Source organism: Mesoplodon bidens (assembly GCF_964165515.1).
Source record: "Mesoplodon bidens genome assembly, chromosome: 1".
In the NCBI taxonomy this organism is placed as follows: Eukaryota; Metazoa; Chordata; class Mammalia; order Artiodactyla; family Ziphiidae; genus Mesoplodon; species Mesoplodon bidens.
Genome location: NC_138176.1, coordinates 136,819,724 through 136,841,874, shown reverse-complemented (window position 1 = coordinate 136,841,874; position 22,151 = coordinate 136,819,724). Strand labels below are relative to the sequence as shown.

General features: G+C 37.9%; 1 protein-coding gene across 5 annotated transcripts in view; it reads right to left on the bottom strand.

The window, feature by feature from the left end:
- The window catches only part of NMU (neuromedin U), a 49,385-nt gene that overhangs the window by 24,412 nt on the left and 2,822 nt on the right, over positions 1–22,151 (bottom strand). For all 5 annotated transcript variants that reach the window (XR_014015270.1, XR_014015271.1, XM_081227274.1 and 2 more), the window contains exons 2-6: positions 15,461–15,519; positions 6,802–6,849; positions 1,872–1,931; positions 522–551; positions 383–433 (exon numbers count right to left, since the gene is read on the bottom strand). Coding sequence is in view for 3 of the 5 variants with exons in the window: in XM_081227274.1 (XP_081083400.1) it covers positions 383–433; positions 522–551; positions 1,872–1,931; positions 6,802–6,849; positions 15,461–15,519 (248 nt within the window). In the remaining 2 variants the exon portion in view is untranslated. The remainder of the gene's footprint in view (positions 1–382; positions 434–521; positions 552–1,871; positions 1,932–6,801; positions 6,850–15,460; positions 15,520–22,151) is intronic.

The window sequence follows — 22,151 nt, the reverse complement described above, 5'->3', positions numbered from 1 at the left end:
GACTTTGCATAAGTCTGTTTTTCCCTTGCACTAATCACCATCTAAAACAATATGTTTTACTTAATCATTTGCTTTTCTTTCCTCTAAAATGTAAGTTGCATGACATTTACTGCTATATTTCTAGTACCTAGAATTGTGCTTGGCACATAGTAGATACCCAGTAAATAACTGTTGAATGAATAAATGAATGAATTTAATGTACTTGTAGTTATTGAGATATAAAATAAATGTATAGTAAATATTGAATTCCATTTGTTCACGCACATGTAAACTTTTAAAGAAAAAAAACAAGAATTTTGATCTACTCTATAAGATAAACTGCAAAAACAGGTTTAAAATAAAATACTAGTGATTACTAATAAGAAGTAATTCTACAACTTACCACAGCATTTGAATTGCCCAACTTTCGTGTCTTCGAATAATGAAATAAGAACTGTTAAAAAAATAGTGAACTTTACTATAGATAATTAGTGGTTTCCTTTATTATTTTTTAATGTATATATTTATGGAAATAACCTTACCCTTTTGGTATTATCTTTTTCATCTGTTTCCTGTTGAAAAGAGAGATATAGAAATGTCATTATATTAGAAAATCATAATATGTATAATATAAATGTATAGTTTAAAATTTATAATTTATTATAAGATTATATTATATAATTTTTAAAATATATGACACATATGTTATACATAGAACATAAGACTGCAATTGGTTAAGCATATATTACTCTAAAAATAAATGGGCAATTAATCAAAAGCTTTATAAATAAAAGTATGTTTATAAATAAAAGTATGAACAAAGATCTTTATTACAGCATTATTCATAAGAGTGAAAAACTAGAAACATCCTAAATGTTCAGTAGTGGTGGAATAGGAAATACTGATATGATCACATGATAGAAAATTCAGGGAAAAAGACTAGAAGAAATCATATCAAAATATTTGTAGTTGTTATCATGAAAGAACAAGATTATCAGTTATTTTTGCTTTCTTCCATAAACTTTTTTATAGTCCTCTCTCCCTACAAAAATCTGTCTTTAAGAACAAGACATATCATTCCTTTTTTGCTGTTCTTTTTTTTTTCTCATTTGCTTTTAAAATAAATGGGAAAAAATACAGTTGTAAACACTTATTTAGTTTAAGAAAACATTTATGCTTTCAAAATACCAAGTTTTCTTTGAATTACCATATGTGAAAGTCATGGAAGTCAGACCAAACCAGTGATCATAGGTTAAACTGCTAATGAAGAATACATTCTAAACCTAAGGCTTTTATCCTTAATAAGGTAATTTTAAAATTAGTTTACCTATAAGATACAGAACATAACTGAGGTATGGTACCTCATGCCACTTTTCAAGTTCCCATTGCCTCACTTTGGGACAGAAAGTTCTCACACAAGAATCAAATAATAATTTTAATAAAAACTGAGACATCACAGTAAGAATATAATTTTCAAACCGACATTGACAATATAGTTTGCTTTTTTGCATTCTTAATGTCCTCTCTGACAAGGTACACTGTCCTAACCTCTGGGCTTAGAAAAATGCATCTGTTCTCCAATTATAGTATGACTCAGGAAGAGAGAAAGAGCCAAATGACCTCAAATTTCCCTCATCAGAACTAGAACACATCTTATATTTGAAGGGGACACACCATTTTCCAATTAGATGATTGCAAACTCCATTAATATAACCCTAAATTCTCAGGCGTCAAAGAAACTGAAGTATTTGTTTCTTATCCAAAGTCAATTTATGCTCTTCTAGCTCCTCTTGGCATGCTTCCTAAATTGGGCATATTTTCTTCCAGGAGGAATTCCAAGATACCACCGAGCAACTTTTTTGCCTACAAATTAAACACTATTTGAACCTTACCTGGGGCTTTGGTAGAGTCCCCATAATTATGAAGCAAAGCTCCTCCAATGCACTGGATGCCTAATGGAAATGAGAAGATATATAGGCCATGCTTCTGCTTTATCATCATTTGCATAGAAGAGATAACCATAAAATGTTAGGATCACAAGGACATTCCAACCGTTAGGAGAACCACTGACCGAAACTGCCCGCCCTGGCCAGGCACCACAGTAATCATTTGCATGAGTTATCTTACAACAGGAGGTCCTGGTAAGAATGCGGAACTAACAAGCTAGTACCAAACGGAAGAATTCAGGAAAGGTCAAAAGGAGAGAAGAGACTCCAGTCCATATGTTACTGAGTCCAAGCTCGCTCTGCTTGCCGCACAACAGGCCAATAAATCGGAGACGAGGTGCTGAGGCAAGGAATACGACTTTATCCGGAAAGCCAGCAGACCGAGAAGATGGCAGACTAATGTCTCAAAATAACCACCTCATCGGGGTTTGGATGCCAGTTTCTTTTATAGCACAGAGACGAGGAGGAGATTAGGAAGTAACGTAAAAAGGCCATACGTTTTGCAATGTCCCCTGGAATGGCCAGCCTCGGGGAGGGGATGTGTTAATTTCTTCTTTCTTGCAGCCATCCACAGGTGGACAGGGTCTGGATGTTTCCCTGAACAAAGGCACTTTGGTTTAACATTCAGGCAGAGGGGCAGGGTTCCCCGAGGCAGGCCATTATGTAGAGACAAGAACAAAAGCAATGGGAAGCAAAGGTTAAAGTAAAACAAACAGATCCAACATGTAGTCAGATTTGGCTCTTCCCTGTTACACATATGCCCTACCAACCTCTCAGTATCCTTCTCGCTGGAACCCATCTTGGCTGAGTGATGCGCGCGCCACCCGGAAGGACCCTGAGTCGGCGTGATTGGCCAGAGATAACCCGGAAACTAACCCCATTACCAGAAAACTCGAGACTGCGAGCCACGTGGCAGAGCAGTTCTCCTGGTTCCCTTACCCTGCTGCTCTCCGCCCGGGCTCCCCTTCCCAATAAAGTCTCTTGCTTTGTCAGCACATGTGTCTCCTCAGACAATTCATTTACGAGTGTTAGACAAGAGACCACTCTCGGGCCCTGGAAGGGGTCCCCCTTCCTGCAACACAACTACACCAAATAGAATCCTTGTGGCCCATTGACACTGTTGGAATCCCTTGATTTCTCTCATGACAAAAACTTGGCTCCTACAAGTAAAACCTTCCTTCCAAAGAGGAAAAAAAAAAGTTACATATTGTCTATATGCACTGATTAAGGCTTCCACTGTGGGTCCAGATACAAAATTCTCAGTATTTGCTAAAATTCTATGAAATTCTGTGACTGAGAGTAACTAAGGCAGTGCCAAAAGAAGGATTATTCTTCCCACCTTGCAGCAAAGTCTGAATCTACATGTCAAAGTGGTGAGCCTCGCTGAATAGTACTCATTACTGGCTAATTTGAAAATCCTTCAATTGCTCGCAAACAATGGGAGTTTGGAGAAGAAGCCATGTATGGTGCACCTAATATGAGTTCCCACCCTTCCAGGCTGCTGACTGCATACCCCAGGGTCAGGTTTTTCAAAGCACCTGAGCACAGAAGCAGGGCGGGGCTCTTGTGGTTTGCAGCCAGCTGGGTGTGGTGAGGAGGAGCCCAACTGGACAAGCAGGAGCGAAACCCACCTTGCACAGAATTCAGCATAGTCGCACCAGGAGTAATTGATTACTTAATAAATACATATGGGAAATAATGAGGAGCTGAAACAGTGTGGGAGTGGGGTAGGGCTGTGGAGTTGAGCGGCCTGCAACTCCAGAGCAGTGCAAATTCCATTTCTCTTCTTTATTAGCTGTGTGACCTTGGGCGGGTTACCTAACCTCTCTAAACTTCAGTTCCTGCAGCCATAAATCGGGGATGACAACATCAATGCAGAATTCTTGGAAGGATTACACGTAGGTAAAGCTCTTAGCATAGTGCCACATACAGAGCAATTAGTTAACAATAGTAGCGCTGAAAAATGTGTGACCTGTAAAGCTTGATTTAACAACTGCAGTTACTGCTAATTCAGAAGACGTGTCATAAAGGATTGTTAAGGCCAGTAAGATCCTCACCCTTTGAACAACAGCACATGTTTAACAGGATTGGCTATAGTTTAGGGATACAGTTGGAGTCATGAAACAGCTTCTCTGAGCATCCCACCTAGCATGTCAAAGGCCTGCTTTGTTCTCTTCTATTTGTTTGCCTGCCCAGTGCAAATTGTTGGGATATTTGTTAATAGTATTAAATGGCTCATATTTAAGTAGTATTTCAATAAATTATCAAACATTTTCATATACATAATCCACACTTTGTCTTTAAAACACAGCTTGACATATACAGGATGGGAATTGTTATTCTCACATATAAGGCAAGTGAGATTCTAAGAGACTGTCACTTGCCCAATACTACACACGGCTAGGTCGTCTGATCTATAGGTATCCCTGTGTTGCACTGGTATTGACTGTTAAGCCTACGGTTGGGAGTTGGATGAGAGAGAAAGCAGAGTGTGAACACTGATACATCTTTTCTCACTTCTTCTCTTCAGCATTGGGTATGCAGCTCACCCCAGAAAAATCTAGAAATAAATCCCTGAAACTTCCTCTTATGGCCCATCTAGAAATGCTGAAAAAATACAAAATAATTTGTAAAAAAATCTAGTGATACCATGTGTCTCTTAACTCAAAGAAGAATAAATTTAGATATATGAGTGTCCCCTTAGAAAACAGCTTCTAAGCCAGTTGAGGCTTGGCAACAAGACTGAAGTTTGACAGAAAAAGTTTCAAAACAAATTGCATTTTCTCCAGCAACTTTTTACATGAAGCCATTATTCACTGAGCTACAACTATTCTTTAAGGATCTTTCTCATATGAGATTTTTAATATTTTATTTTTTATTTGTGGACCTTTTAAAGAGCCTTTATTTTCTATTTGGTAACAATGTTTTGAAGAACTATTCAGATAATCACATACATAATATAATAATAGTTAACAGGAAATTAACGATTTTTAAAAAATGCTATCAGTTAGTGTAAAACGTTTCATAGTAAATTTACAAAGCTCTCCTCAAAAGGTACAGCCTCCAAATCCAACAAAAGCTTAGTTTACCTTGATGGTATTTAGATGAGTGCTTTAAAATTTATCCTTTTAATTTTGAAGACATAAAAGTGATTCTGAGGGTGTTCCTGAATTTCCAATGTAATGCAAAAGCTGGTGTGCTGATTAATATCCACCACATGTTATACATCCATCAATGCTCCTCAAGCAATTTGGAATATCATTCATAAATGTTGTCTATTGTGATTCTGGTCTTGCTTTACCACTTAATGCCTCTAACTTGCTGCAAGTGATCCTCTGCAGGCTGAGGAACCGGTCGAGGCAGGAGAAAGGCTGCTTCTCCACACCGGCCAGGATGACATTCTGGAAGGACTACGTGAAGGACAGGCATCGCGCCCTGGCCAGACCATGTAGGGGTTCACCCCAGGCACACAGCTGACTGTGTCAAGAAGCCAAGAGCCTCTGCTGAGCCCTCTCCTCTATTCAGGAGACTTAGTGATGCTGATTAAGAAAGTTAAGACACCAAGCCTAACTCTGCTACACCTGCACTCAGAGACAGAGCTGCAGACAGAGGGAGCAGCGTCCAGTAGAGACGTGTAAGAAGCACACACTTATTTCCCACGGCTCGTGTTTCTGAGACTGCTGGGACCTGGGACCCTTTGCTGCAGTGCTGCAAGTCTTGCACCTGGACAGACCTCTCCTTGACCAACAAAATACAAAGAAACCATGTGGGACTAAAAATAACTGAGTGTATGCACAGTTGGGGCAAATTATGAACCAAAAGATACAAACAGACCAAAAAACCTTACTGCCACTTCTGAAGAGCTGGGGGCCAAAAACAGGGTGTGGGGAGCAAAGGCAGGGTACAGAGCATGCTCCCTGCACTCAACACCACCAGAGGAGTGGCCCAAACACTTAAGCCAGCCCTCCAGCCTGACCGCTGGACACACCCCTACCCTCACCCCATATAAGGAACTAGCTCGTCCCCCCTCGGATAGTGAGCAAGGGCACCAGTTACCTGTTCTAGCTCCCCCTGCTGCAGCAGGGGCCCCAGTAAAGCTTTGCCTGAATTTCTTGTCTGGCCTCTAGTCAATTTCTATTGATTAGGGAGGGCCAAGCACACTGGTCTGTATCATTTCCAGGTACAGAAGCTAGACCACCACTCCTCTCTCCCCAGTCCTCTTAACCCTTTCCTGCGGAAACGGGAGTGAGTTACCTGACAGATGACTGAGAGGAGGAAATTGGGCACGCTCTGTTGAGCCCTTTCCTCTTAGAGAGCCAGCTCTCTGGCCAGTTGTTCTTGCCTGACTGCTGCCCCGTGGCAGAAAACCTGATTCTGGCAGGAGGCTTGAGTCACAGTCTAACCTCAGTTTAATTCTGGGGGTAGTTTTAGCAGACACGCTTAGCAGCAGATCTAAGGCCACATTCACAAATTGACTTTTCAGTTACAATGATATTTTGATCTCCTAAGTCTGACTCTGTAAGTTCATCTCTCCATGGGTTGCAAACTCTATTGAGGGCCAGGATATTAGTCCCCCAAGAGAGCAATGGATTCATTATTTTTAATCTAACACAGAATTTGATTTTGAAATTAGCATTTCAATTTCAAAAATATGGGTATATTATCTGCAAATCTATTTTTCTTAGAGATAAAAGCCCTAGCACTTTACACCATAAACTCAGAGCACTCATTATTACCTGCAGATGATGTAATAATTTCTAATATGTTGACATTTTAGTAAGTCCATAAAATAATGATGGGTCCAAAGGGAGAGATGGAGTATTTCAGCATGACACAAATGCTTACATCACTATGAAACACCTCCATTTGGAATTACCTGAGGCAGAGGATCCATGGACAGGAAAGACGAACAAGCATCATCTAGCTGTAGAAAACAAAAATGCCAGTTACATCTTGGAAACAGAGAGAAGATAGCAAAAAATGGAAAGCAGATTTTACGAAGTCAAGTTACCTATGCAACATTAATTAAAGTTCCATGACTGTTCAGGACTCTGGATTTGGGAGGCAGGAGCCTTTTAAACTATCCAAGGAAGTCCTGGAATTGGGATTTCCCCAAGATTCACCCCCAGGCACAGGGATATACATCCCCATTAACAGTCAGTAGGGATCATCAGAGCATAAAGATGCTTCAAACATTGAAGGGAAAAACTTCTGGTATTATTCAGCCTGAGAAACGTGAGTAGTGACTAAAGAATGGCCTCAAAATTAAGGAGCACCCTGCTATGTGGTTCTTTAAATCTAACCATATCTACATATAAATCTAATCACACCATCTAAATTAACATGATAATAGCATGTGTGCTAAATGACAAAGAGTGTAAGTAAAAAGTCTTACACAACATGGGCCATCTCCCAGTTCTCTACCAAGAAGCCAGCATGAGAAAATAGTTCTATTTTACAGTGAAGGTTTACTGAACTATGCTTGCCAACTAGCTGTCCTCGGCTTTTTTTTTTTTTTGCCAACTAATTTAATTTTTATTTTATATTGGGATATAGTTGATTTACAACATTATGTTAGTTTCAGGTGTACAGCAAAGTGGTTCAGTTATATATATATACATATATCCATTCTTTTTCAGGTTCTTTTACCATATAGGTGATTACAGAAGACTGAGTTCCCTGTGCTGTATAATAGGTTCTTGTTGATTATTTTATATATAGAAGTGTGTATATGTTAATCCCACACTCCCAATTTATCTTGAGGGCTCCTTTCTGTGGCGTTTTTTTTTAATTAATTAATTTTATTTATTTTTGACTGTGTTGGGTCTTTGTTGCTGCGTGCTGGCTTTCTCTAGTTGCGGCGAGCGGGGTCTACTCTTCCTTGCGGTGTGTGGGCTTCTCATTGCGGTGGCTTCTCTTGTGGAGCACAGGCTCTACGCGTATGGGTTTCAGTAGTTGTGGCTTGTGGGCTCTAGAACGCAGGCTTCGTAGTTGTGGCGCATGGGCTTAGTCACTCCGTGGCATGTGGGATCTTCCCGGACCAGGGATTGAACCTGTGGCCCCTACATCGGCAGGCAGATTCTTAACCACTGAGCCACCAGGGAAGTCCCTCTGTGGAGTTTTGATGAGATGTTTAGGAGGCCTTGCCAAAGACCTTGTTTCCACTGTTCTGCACACACATTTGTGAAGCACTTTCTGCTGAATGTTATTACAAAGCTCTGCTGGGGGTACACCAGATCTTGGTAATGGTCTCGTGGAGGTTGAAAAAAGGATCCATTTCTTCAATTTTTATTGCACATTTAGGGAAAAAGCCTTCAGAGAGAAAACTTGGACCCTCTAATGCCTTGATGTCCTCATAAGTAAACCTCACGGTGGGAACTCCAAGATGGTTGATGACGTAATCAGCATCATCTTGCATCTGTACAGAACTGATATTTGTTTCTGGGTACTGATCTCTTCTGGAACAGTTGAAATTATTTTTCTCAGCTACCAGATGCTGAAGAGATGGTGAAGCTACAGGGTAGAGACTTGAGTTACCGCTTACAGGACTGTGGAGACTAACATAAGCCACAACATTTTTCTGCAGAACCTTCTTGAAATCCTCTCCCCATTCATATGAGCCAATATTTCCAAAAGCTGTTCCACCCCATGAACAGAAAACAATAGTGCGGTCTGGTCTCCACCCTCTCTTGACTCTTAACATCAAGGCCCGGATTAAAGCTGTGATGATGGCAGTGCTGCTGGCCCATTCTTGTCCATTATAATTGTATGCGGTATGATGGTGGCTGCCAACTATGATATAACGGTCTGGAGATGTCGAGCCTTTTAAATATCCAACAACATTAGTCTGTTTCAAATTTTGTGACTGTCTGAATTTGCATGCTGACAATTCTTTCCTCATTTGGAAGTTCTAGAGGGCTACAGGCACTGTGTGTGATTCTATCTTTCAGCGAAGAGATGAGTTTTGCAACAAGATACGCTGAGATGGGGTGCACTAGTAGAGAGGTGAGGTTTGATCAGTTTTGTCTAAAGCTTCCATCTGCTAGTGTTGGAGGGTCTCCTGCAGAGGCGGGGGGCGCTTGTGGCTCACCGTTGGGACAAGGACACTGGCAGCAGAAGTTCTGGGAAGTACTCCTTGGTGTGAGCCCTCCCAGAGTCCACAGTTAGCCCCACCAAAGAGCCAGGTAGGCTCCCATGCTCTGTCCTCAGCTTTTATCCTTAAAAGAAACCTTGAAAGATCTTAAACTGTAGTATGAGATTTATACTAATCATTAAAAAACTGTGCTGAGAACTTAAGCACTAAGCTAGGTGTCTAGAGTTATCTATGGCATTTATTTCTTTGGTGGCCTTTTAAAATGGGACTAGAAAAAATGGTACTGATTCTTGTCTGTCTGGGATAACTTAGGTTGAGTCCTATTTATGACATAACATCTCAGGGACCCCCTTCTAGTTTCAGAATTGTTTGTTGAATTTAATTTAATTGCCATTCTCACACTAAACTGAAGGGGGATAATCATACCATTTAGTCATAATTTCTCAAGCTCCTCTGGTTTCCAAGTTGAACATGAACTAACATATATAATTCTGTAATTTAGAGAATAACAAAGGTATACGGTATGATAGAAAAGCATATGTTTATGTCTCCTTTTTATGTTCACAGAACTTATCCTCTCTATATATCACAAATACTAGGAGAATTGTTTTATTCTATTTGTCCCTTGTGTCCATCCACCTGCTCCCTCTTCCATGCCATATAAACCCAGAATCATGGATACAAACACACACAGACAGTGGTAAACTTCTTGAGGGCAGGGGCTACCTAACGTGCCCAAATAAGTGTTCAATAAATATTCTTTAATTAAATTGCATTGAGTTTGTGGGGGAAAAAATAAAGAGAAGTCAATTGAGAAGGGAAAGCGAAAAAAATACCCTTTTAAGCTTCAAATTGTGACTAATGCTTTATGTATCACTCCCAAATGCGATTTAATTTGCTCTAGTAGGGTAGGAGGAAGTGGTTCCTCTCGAAATTGTTGTGATGTTTAGGTATCTGAAGACTTTATATGCTCAAGGGGAAAGCTGTCCACCTCCAGCCCAGGCTGCTCATTTGTATGAGGTGGCCATGTCCACGGACAGCGGACCCTTTAACTTCAGGGCTCACTAATCAGTGCATCAATATGGCTTGAATAAAAACATCAGAATAAGAAAAAACACCAATTAATCAAATTAGGAGATAACTGCAAAGCTTTTCAGTCTTTGTTCTTTTTTTTTTTTTTTTTTGCAGTAGGCGGGCCACTCACTGTTGTGGCCTCTCCCGTTGCAGAGCGCAGGCTCAGCGGCCATGGCTCACGGGCCCAGCCGCACCGCGGCATGCGGGATCTTCCCGGACCGGGGCACGAACCCCTGTCCCCTGCATCGGCAGGCGGACTCTCAACCACTGCACCACCAGAGAAGCCCCACATATGGTTCTGTAGGAGAATATGTTTGGGCTACATATTCAGGAGAGGGCATGCTAGACCATGGGGATATCTAGGCGGCTTTCTGGATGGCTACACCAGTTGACACTCTCATCAGCAATGCATGGGGATTCCTACACCCTACATCCTTGCTAACGTTTGCCATTCTCTAGATTTCAATTTTTTTGCCAGTCTAACAGAAAGTGACAATATTTTTGTCTTAATTTTCATGTCATTGTTACTAATGGATTTGAGCATCTCTTTAGATGCTTGTTGGTCTTTAGGTTTCTTCTTTGTAAATTGTTCTATTCTTTGACTATTTTTACTTTGGACTCCTGTCTTTATCCAATTAGCTAGAATTTCTTAGATATTCTAGAAACGAATTCCTTATCAGTTTTAGGCATTGTCAATATCTTCTTTCAAAGGCTCTTACATTTTTTCAATGGAGCCCTTTGTTGAAAGAAATCTTAACTTTTAATGTAGTTCAAGTCATGAAGTTTTTGGCCTTATAATTTATGGTGGAAGTTTTTTATGGAAAAATCTATGGAAATTTTTTATGGAAAAGCTTATTAAAATCTGTGGAAAGAAGCCTTTCCCTGCTCCCAGCTCACAAAGATGTTTTTCTAATAGAAAAGATATTTCCTATTAGCTCTATAATTTTACCCTGTATGTTTAGACCTTTAATCCACCTGGAGCCCACCTTTGTATGGGGTGTTAATTTTATGTTTCTCCATACAGTGAGCCAGTTTCTCAACCCTCATTTGCTGAACAATCTGTCCTTTTGCCTCTGAATTTTAGTGTTACTTCTATTATAAGTTAAGTTTATGTGCACATGCATTTGTCTCAGGTTGTCTTAGGTTGGGTTCCCCCAGAAACAGACCTTGAGATAAGGATGTGGATATGAGTAGATCATTTGGAAGATAACCCAAAAAGCACTGGTAGAAGAGTGGAGAAGTAAAACAGGGAAGGGAAGGAATCCAATCAAGGGTATGTTATCAAGCAGGCTACCACCATTGTAACTGGGATCAATCTGCCTGGGGTACTCTGAGACACAATGCAGAATACATCTCAGAGTTATCCCACCTGAGGGGAGAGGCAGCTAAGGTATTCATCCACCAACTCTCTTGGGTCACCAACTGATGGCTATTCCTGTCGTGGGGGCATTTGGTCCCAGGCACTTCTGGTCTGTCCTGAGCACAGGCCAAACAGGCAGAGTTACAGGTGCTTGCAATTAGAAACAGTAAGTTTGGAGTGTGCTAGAATGGTGAATGACAAAGGGATATCACAGGGCACTGACAGTGTCTGCTACACTCTCCAAGCTCTAGTCTCAGTTCCACTGGTTCATTCATCTATTCTTATGCCCTCACCATACCTTTTTTATTAGTACAGTTTCTTAGTATATCTTGAAATCTGGTAGGGCAAGTTCTGGCTCTTAGCTCTTTATATTTAAAATTTCCTTAGCCATTTGTAGACCTTTATTTTTCCACATCAATTTTAGGTTAAATTTATAAACTTTCCAAAAAAAAAGTTAAGTGGAATTCTGATTGGGTTGCATTGATTTTATGGGCTTTACATTGACTAATTTAGGGAGAATTGATATTTTTATTACAGTAAATTAATTGTTCCCTCCAAAAGCAAAGAACGTCTCTCCATATATTCACATTATCTTCTAATTCTTTTATTAAAATTTAATTTTTTCTCCATAAGCCATTGTGTATTTTTGGTTAATTCCTAGATACTTATAGTTTTTGTTGCCATTGTGAATGATGTAATATTTTCATGTTACTTTTTCCTAGTGAAAAGAAATGTTATTGATTCTTGTATATTGGTATTATATCCAAAACTCTTCTGAATTCTCATTTTAGCTCTAATAGTTTAAGAGCGAGCAATTTATTAGTAATTCATCATGATTATAGATTAAAGGAGAAAAGGCATATTGCTTATCTCAATACTGGTGCAGATAAAATATTTGATTAAGTTCACATTTTATTTAGGATTAACAAAACTCTTAGGAAGATAGGAGAAGAATAGAAGTTCCTTAACTAGGTAAAGGTTATATAACAAAATTCTAGAGCAAATGTATACCCTATGGAGAAGCTTTAGTTACATTTATTGTGTAACATAGTACTGGAGGCCTTTGGCCAATGATTAGAAGGAAAGAAGAAATTGTTTCTTCAGTGCTTATTGTATTACTATAGCACCTTTTTGGCATCAGATATTTTTCTAGGAATTTATTCATTTCATCTAAGTTTTCAAAATTATTACCATATAACTGTCCATGATACTTTGGCAGGGGTAACAGCTTATTGAAATATAATTCAGATTCTCTACAAGTCGCCCATTTAGAGTGTACAATTCACTAGTTTTTTTTAAAGCTATTATCCCATTTATCTAGAAAGAAAATAACAGCTTGATATAATAGCCTTCTAGAGAATATATATGTACACACAGAAATTAGGCTTGGGGGTCAGGATAAATGTCAGAATTTAATCCTGATGGTAGCAAGAATTAGCTTACCTCAGATGAAGGCTATAACTCAACTAGTTAGAGCAGAGAATGCCTTAAGGTAGTAAAACAGCTGCTGCTTCCCAGTGCCCTTCTTTTCTCTCCCTGAGATATGCCCTAAATCTGTGGGTTTATGGGACTAATGCAGGATGCGAGTCCCACCAGATTAGAGGGGCACTGAGTCTCCTCAATCTGTTTTTTTCTTTATCAGTTTAGAGGGTGATGTCATTGATAGGTAAAGCAGTAAATCTAAACTCTAACTACCTTGTTACTGGACCTAAAGTTCATGTTTTGAATACAGACCTTCAAACTGAACCACAGAATATAGGAACTCTCTGGTTCAGAGCTACAAATAACAAGGGGTCTTTCCATAGGGCCTTTGCAGCCACGAACTTTTTTTTTTTGCGGTACGTGGGCCTCTCACTGTTGTGGCCTCTCCCGTTGCGGAGCACAGGCTCCAGACGCGCAGGCCCAGCGGCCATGGCTCACAGGCCCAGCCGCTCCGCAGCATGCGGGATCCTCCCGGACCGGGGCACGAACCCACATCCCCTGCATCAGCAGGCGGACTCCCAACCACTGCACCACCAGGGAAGCCCTCAACCATGGACTTTTTAAATTACAAGTCATGACCCACCACTGTCCATCCCTTAGTGGATAACTTTTGTCGAGACCAGTATGATGACTCCAGACCACATGACACAATTCACTAGTTTTTAGTGTTATTTACTGAGTTGTGCAAACTTCACCAGTCAATTGTCCATAATACTTATTTAAAACATTAAAAAAATTTTTTTCTGTTTTTATTTTTTATTAATTTTTATTGGAATATGGTTGCTTTACAATGTTGTGTTAGCCTCCACTGCACAACAAAATGAATCAGCCATACACATACAGATATCCCCTCTCTTTTGGACTTCCCTCCCATTTAGGTTACCACAGTGCATTAGGTAGAGTTCCCTGTGCTATTACAGTATGTTCCCATCAGATGTTTATTTTATACATAGTGTCAATAATGTATATGTGTCAATCCCAGTCTCCCAATTCCTCCCACACCACCACTTTCCCCCTTGGTATGGACAGATAAAGAAGATGTGGTACATGTATACAATGTAATATTACTCAGCCATAAAAAGGAATGAAATTGGGTCATTTGTAGAGACACGGATGGACCTATAAAGTGTCATACGGAGTGAAGTAAGTCAGAAGAAGAAAAGCAAATATCGTATAAAACATTTTTTAAATCTCTCTTTTTCTTGGTGATCTACCCTTTTTCAGTGTATGTCTTTTTTTATCTTTATCTTCTCCTCTGCCTTTTTAAATCAGTACTGCCAGTGCTTATTAACATTTTGAAAGAACAAACATATGATTTTGTTAATATTGTTGATTTGTTCTCTCCTCTCTCTTTTTAATATTTATTTCTGCCCTTATTTTTATTATTTACTTCATTCCTGTTTCTTTGAATTTTCTCTCTTGTTCTTTTCTCCCACATTTTTCAGTTGAATGCTACGTATATTTGTTTTAAAATTTTCTTTTTTCCTGATAAATATATATGAAGTTAAAATTTTTCTAGCTACTGTTTTAGTAGTAGCATACAAATTTTGACTCATAATATTTTTATGTCATTCTTTTTCAGTCTAGGGCTATTTACCAAAATTCCACTTATTTTCCTAACAGATGGGATATTTAAGTTATACTTTTGTTAATAGTTTCTAACTTTATTGCATTATGATTGGAAAACATTTAAAATGGATCCTGATGAAAACTTTCTTTGTCTTCTAAAACATGGTCTGTTTTTTTAAAATGCCCCAATTATTCTCAAAAAGAATGTTCATACTGTTTAGTACAGGTTTTAAAAAATATATCTAATAGTTCAAATTCAAATTTATTAATTGTACTGTTGGGTCTTTGACATATCTACTTGTGTGCTATTTGCTTTAACTATCAGGTTTGAGAGAGGAATATTAAAATCTCCAACTACAAATGTTCATTTATCTATTTTTTCCCTGAATTTCTATCAAATGTTAAATAAATTTTGAGATTGTTCTGTTAATATATATTAATGATGGCTGTATCTTTTTTGCTTTGTTGTTCTTTTATCAGCATATAAGATCCTGCTTTGTCTGTTAAAATGGTTTGTGTATTTGAATTCTATTTTATCAGATATTAAGACTGCTACTCCAATTTTCTTGCAGTTTATATTTGCTTGATATGTCATTTTCCATTCTTAGCCATTTTTTGTTTCCTGCTTTAAGTGTGACTCTTATAGAGATCATATTGCTAAATCTGTTTGTAAAATCCAGCCTGAGAATCTCTTTTAAGGAGTGTATTTTAGCAATTCATATTTATTATAATTACTCTATTATTAGGACATATTTGTGCCACCTTAATTTACCACTTACTGTATTTTTGGTTTCTTTTTCATCTTTCCTTCTTTCACTTGATAAAGAGAATAATTCTGAATTCAGAATGTCAGTAAAATCACAGTTGTCCCAAAGCTCAACTACATTATTTCACTTTACCATGATAATTTTAAATAGGGTAAAGTTTCCACTAGTTTGTGTAAGGATAATTCTTTACCTCATTCCGCAACTGTAATTCTTGTTCCAGCTGTAATCCTTGAGGCAATATTGGAGCACCTAAAAATAAAGTTTTGGATGATAAAGTTTTGATTTACTTTTGGATGATATTTCTCATTTTTCACTGTACATCACTACCCTCCTATTTCAACTAGATATTTCAACATCTGACTTAGTATAAAGAGACATAATTATTAAATAAACCTTAAAACATTACAAAGACATTACTCTCAAGAGTGAATTTCTTATATGTCTACACAAAAACTTGTACATGAATGCGCATAGCAGCATTATTCATAATAAGCTCAAAGCAGAAACAATCCAGATGTCCATCACTTGGTAAATAGATAAACAAAATGTAGTACATCCACACAATGGAAAATTGTTGGCAATAAAAAGGAATGAACTACTGATATATGCTTCAACAGAGATGAATCTCAAACATATCATGCTAAATCAAATAAGTCAGATGCAAAAGATCAAATACTGTATGAATCCATTCATATGGAATGTCCAGAGAAGGCAAACCTATAGTGATAGAAAGACTAGTGGTTGCTTGGGGCTGAGGGTAGGAATGCGGATTGCCTGCAAATGGACATAACAGATCTTTGGGGGGTGATGGAAAATTGTATTGTTGTGATAGCGGCACAACTTTTTTTTTTTTTTTTGGTGGAGATGAAACAATACTTTATTTGTTAAGGAGAAGTAAAAGTACAAAAAGGCTTATATGACAGAACATAAAAAAGTGAGAAATCCATTGTACTTAATTCAGAACGCTTGAAGAATCACCTATGCCACTATGTATGAATAATGCAGGGGCAGAAATTTATTACAGACACATATATTTTGGTTTGGATTTAGTGCTGGACCTTGTTTGACTTAAATCTTGTAAAGAATGATATTCAACTAACTGAAATAACATTTTTCAAGTAAGACAATGCCTCCAGGGTATTGCTAGTGTGATCCTGAAATAGAATTTGGATGATGAAGTATCAGATAAAATTTATGTAAATGGTATGATGTTGTAGCATGTTAACTATGATGAGTGAGGATCTTTTTCTTATTCTGTTTTTTTTTCTTCCCAGTTTTACGAAGATGTAATTGACATACAGCACTGAATAAGTTTAAGGTATACAGCATAATGATTTGACTTACAGATATTGTGAAATGATTATTACAATAAATTTAGTTAATATCCATCACCTCATATAGATACCAAAAAAATGTTTTTTTTCCTTGTGATGAGAACTCTCAGAATATACTGTCTTAACTTTCAATTATACCACAGAGCAGTGTTCACTACAGTCATCATGTTGTATGTTACATCCCTAGTACTTATTCATCTTATAACTGGAAGTTTGTACCTTTTGACCACCTTCATCCAAAATTATTTTACCATAAATTACAAATTAATTTAAATGAAAAGACAAATGAAAACTCCCAAAATGTATGAAACATATTTAATAAAATGTGATGGTAAATATCCTTATAATATAGAACTCTTTCAAATCAATACAGAAAAGAAAACCTTAATAGGCAAATGACTGCCCAACTCCTTAAGTCTACTTAAAAATCACTGAGTTGCAACATAATAAAGGCCATATATGACAAACCCACAGCCAACATCATTCTCAATGGTGAAAAACTAAAACCATTTCCACTAGGATCAGGAATAAGACAAGGTTGCCCACTCTCACCACTGTTATTTAACATAGGTTTGGAAGTTTTAGCCATGGAAATCAGAGAAGAAAAAGAAATAAAAGGAATCCAAATCAGAAAAGAAGAAGTAAGGCTGTCACTCTTTGCAGATGACATGATACTATACATAGAGAATCCTAAAGATGCTACCAGAAAACTAATAGAGCTAATCAATGAATTTGGTAAAGTAGCAGGATACAAAATTAATGCACAGAAATCTCTTGCATTCCTATACACTAATGATGAAAAATCTGACAGAGAAATTAAGGAAACACTCCCATTTACCCCTGCAACAAAAAGAATAAAATACCTAGGCTAAGGAGACAAAAAACCTGTATGCAGAAAACTATAAGACACTGATGAAAGAAATTAAAGATGATACAAATAGATGGAGAGATATACCATGTTCTTGGATTGGAAGAATCAACATTGTGAAAATGACTATACTACCCAAATCTATCTACAGATTCAATGCAATCTCTATGAAACTACCAATGGCATTTTTCACAGAACTAGAACAAAAAATTTCACAATTTGTATGGAAACACAAAAGACCCTGAATAGCTAAAGCAATCTTGAGAAAGAAAAACGGAGCTGGAGGAATCAGGCTCCCTGACTTCAGACTATACTACAAAGCTACAGTAATCAAGACAATATGGTACTGGCACAAAAACAGAAACATAGATCAATGGAACAAGATATAAAGCCCAGATATAAACCCACACACCTATGGTCAACTAACCTATGACAAATGAGGCAAGGATATACAATGGAGAAAAGACAGTCTCTGCAATAAGTGGTGCTGGGAAAACTGGACAGCTACATGTAAAAGAATGAAATTAGAACACTCCCTAACACCATACATAAAAATAAACTCAAAACGGATTAGAGACCTAAATGTAAGACAGGACACTATAAAACTCTTAGAGGAAAACATAGGAAGAACACACTTTGACATAAATCACAGCAAGATCTCTTTTGACCCATCTCCTAGAGTAATGGAAATAAAAACAAAAATAAACAAATGGGGGCTTCCCTGGTGGCGCAGTGGTTGAGAGTCCGCCTGCCGATGCAGGGGACACGGGTTCGTGCCCCGGTCTGGGAGGATCCCACGTGCCGCGGAGCGGCTGGGCCCGTGAGCCATGGCTGCTGAGCCTGCGCATCCGGAGCCTGTGCTCTGCAAGGGGAGAGGCCACAACAGTGAGAGGCCCGCCTACCGCAAAAAAAAAAAATAAAAATAAACAAATGGGACCTAATGAAACTTCAAAGCTTTTGCACAGCAAAGGAAACAATAAACAAGAGCAAAAGACAACCCTCAGAATGGGAGAAAAAATTTGCAAAGGAATCAACGGACAAAGGATTAATCTCCAAAATATATAAACAGCTCATGCAGCTCAATATTAAAAAAACAAACAACCCAATCCAAAAATGGGCAGAAGACCTAAGTAGACATTTCTCCAAAGAAGACATACAGATGGCCAAGAAACACATGAAAAGCTGCTCAACATCACTAATTATTAGAGAAATGCAAATCAAAACTACAATGAGGTATCACCTCACACCCGTTAGAATGGGCTTCATCAGAAAATCTACAAACAACAAATGCTGGAGAGGGTGTGGAGAAAAGGGAACTCTCTTGCACTGTTGGTGGGAAAGTAAACTGATACAGCCACTATGGAGAACAGTATGGAGGTTCCTTAAAAAACTAAAAATAGAATTACCATATGACCCAGCAATCCCACTACTGGGCATATACCCAGAGAAAACCACAATTCAAAAAGACACATGCACCCCAATGTTCATTGCAGCATTATTTACAATAGCCTGGTCATGGAAGCAACCTAAATGCCCATTGACAGACGAATGGATAAGGAAGATGTGGTACATATATACAGTGGGATATTACTCAGCCATAAAAAGGAACGAAATTGGGTCATTTGTAAAGATGTGGATGGATCTAGAGACTGTCATACAGAGTGAAGTAAGCCAGAAAGAGAAAAACAAATATTGTATATTAACGCATATATCTGGAACCTAGAAAATGGTACAGATAAACTGATTTGCAGGGCAAAAATAGAGACACAGATATAGAGAACAAACGTATGGACACCAAGCATGGAAAGCGGCGGGGGTGGGGTGGTGGGGGTTGTGGTGGTGGGATGAATTGGGCGATTGGGATTGACATGTATACACTGATGTGTATAAAATTGATGACTAATAAGAACCTGCTGTATAAAAAAAAATAGAGGAAACCTATTTATTAGGTTTATAGACATGTGTGCAGTTAAAAAAAATAAAACACTACTGTTACCTTGAGAAAAAAAAAATTGACCAACTCAATGAAACCTTGTGAATATAATGTTAAAAAGTATAACTATGAAGCATAAAATTTAATTTTAGTATGAAAAGATTAGAATGGCAAATTATATTGAAGCTATGTGGAATTATGTTTATAGACAACAGGAAGAGAAAATAAAAATGTAAATGTTGCTTGATAGGATAATGAGATTAGAGGTGGTCTTTAATATTTGTCATTGTTATGCTAATACAATACCTTTATAAAACCTAAAAATCGTCAAACAACACATTTTTAAAAAATTGTGGTAAAATACACAAAACAGAAAATTTATCATTTTAACCATTTTAAAGTGGACAGTTCAGTGATATTAAGTCAACAAAATTTTAAAACTTTCAGATGGCACCTGAATAAAAGATGTGTTGTCCATTGGTGATTTTTTTTTTTTTTTTTTTTTTTTTTTTTGTGGTACGTGGGCTTCTCACTGTTGTGGCCTCTCCCGTTGCGGAGCACAGGCTCCGGACGCGCAGGCCCAGCAGCCATGGCTCACGGGCCCAGCCGCTCCGCGGCATGTGGGATCCTCCCGGACCGGGGCACGAACCCGTGTCCCCTGCATCAGCAGGTGGACTCTGAACCACTGCGCCACCAGGGAAGCCCCCATTGGTGATTTTAATGTATCTGGTATAGAACTAAAGTCACCACAAAACTTCTTCTGGGAAATTGGCAGATCATAAACATAAAAAATTTATTTTGCTTTATATTAAACCTTATTGTTTTACTGTTTCAAAATTCAAATTTACTCACAAGAAAGAGTCAGTTTCATATTAGATTTGGTTTCACAAATGCTGCTCCTGCTATTCATTCTTATCACCAGAAAAAAATGACTATTAGTGACTAATGATAATATGTTCCAGAAAATAAACGGTCTCTTAGAAACAATACAAATGTTATCAGTAGAAGTAAATTATAGCAAGTTTATATATTCAGGAGAATGTGAAACTTATACCACTGATTGTTAAAGGGTTTTATAGCAAGTTTATATATTCAGGAGAATGTGAGACTTATACCACTGATTGTTAAAGGGTTTTAAAAGCTTTTTATTACATTTGGTAACAAAATTATAGGCTTAGTTGTAAAATCCAGGGTTACCTACCATTGGGAAAATTAACTATACATTACAGTAAACATTTAGAAAATGTTTTTCTAAAATGTTCAATCTAGGTCAATAAACTTGTCTGTAGAAGTAAAAAAAACAATAAAATAAAATAAAATAAAATGTATCATGTCCTTTAACCTTCATACCAACCTTTTAAGTTAGTTATTCTACTTATTCCCATTTTAAGATGAGGAAATTGAAGGAAGGAAAGATTAAGCAATTTGTCTCAGGTCACCAAAATATACACATAGCAGAAGCAGATTTCAAACCAGACTCCAAATCCTGACAGATTTTTTTTTCTAATTCTACCACCTTTCAGATGTCTTGCCTTGAGTGCACAAAAATTTGTGCTAGTATTTAATCTATGTTCTAATAATAGTAATAGTATTTCGCTACATTTTCTGTACCCAGCATTAGAAGTAACTTACAGGGGTCATGTAGTCCATAGTAGAGAGTTGATTTGTTTGAATCCCCTTTCATGGGACAGCTATTCAAGGTGGACAAATGAACTTACACACTTCTCAATTAAATATTTCCCACCCTAGCACAAATGTATATCCCAAAGTCACTGTTGTCTGGTGGATATTACTCTGAGCTGATTCTGTTTTCAGGAAGGGATAAAGCTGTGCTTCTCAAATTTTCATGCAAAACACCTGGTGATCTTACTTAAATGAGCTTTTGATTCAGTCATTCAGGGACAGGCCCAAGAGTCTGCATTTCTAGCAAGCTTCCCGGTGATACCGATGCTGCTGGTCCATGAATAACTGTGAATAGCCAGGGGGAGTGAGCACCGCATTGTAGAAAGAAACAGAGGATGCCTCTTATTTGACAGAACTAGGGAGCTCAAATAAACATTTTAGGTGTAACCTTTTTAATGAGTCTGAATATTTCCAAAAGGGGTATATGAATATTGTCATGAAAAAAGTCTAAAATCCATAGGCCCATTCCTTACAGCTTGGATGCATTACTCATCTGTTTTTACTAAGAGTGCGCAACTTTGAAAAATAGGAAGATAAAAGAAAGAGGGAGAGAGAAGTATTTGATTGAAGAGAACCAGAGTCAAGTATGATGCAGGGAAATGCACAAGGAATTCCACTTGTTGGATTCAGTCTTCACCTGCCTGTACTTCTGATTTCTCCACTCAAGATACCATGGTTAATCTCTGTTTGACAGGGCATTCCTGTTTAAAGAATACAGTTTCCTATTATTTCTTCTCCTGACCAACCCCCATCCTCCAGTAAAAGTGGAAGCTCCCCCTCCCCACTGCCTTACCAAGAGCATGGAGAGTTTGCCTCCTTCCATGTCCCCAAGCTTGCATGGGCCACACCAAAATTGCCATTATGTCTAACCTAGTCCCAAGCACTTATATAATCAAAAGGGGGTACTTTGTGGCTCTTACACAAAACACAGTCTCAGGGTAAAAAGGTTAGAGAAGCCAAAATTACAAAATGTTTATCTATAATTTATAGAAAACCATTAATATCCTATGACTGAATCCAAACATAAGGGAAAAATTTTCCCCCTTTGTCTATTTGTTAACTA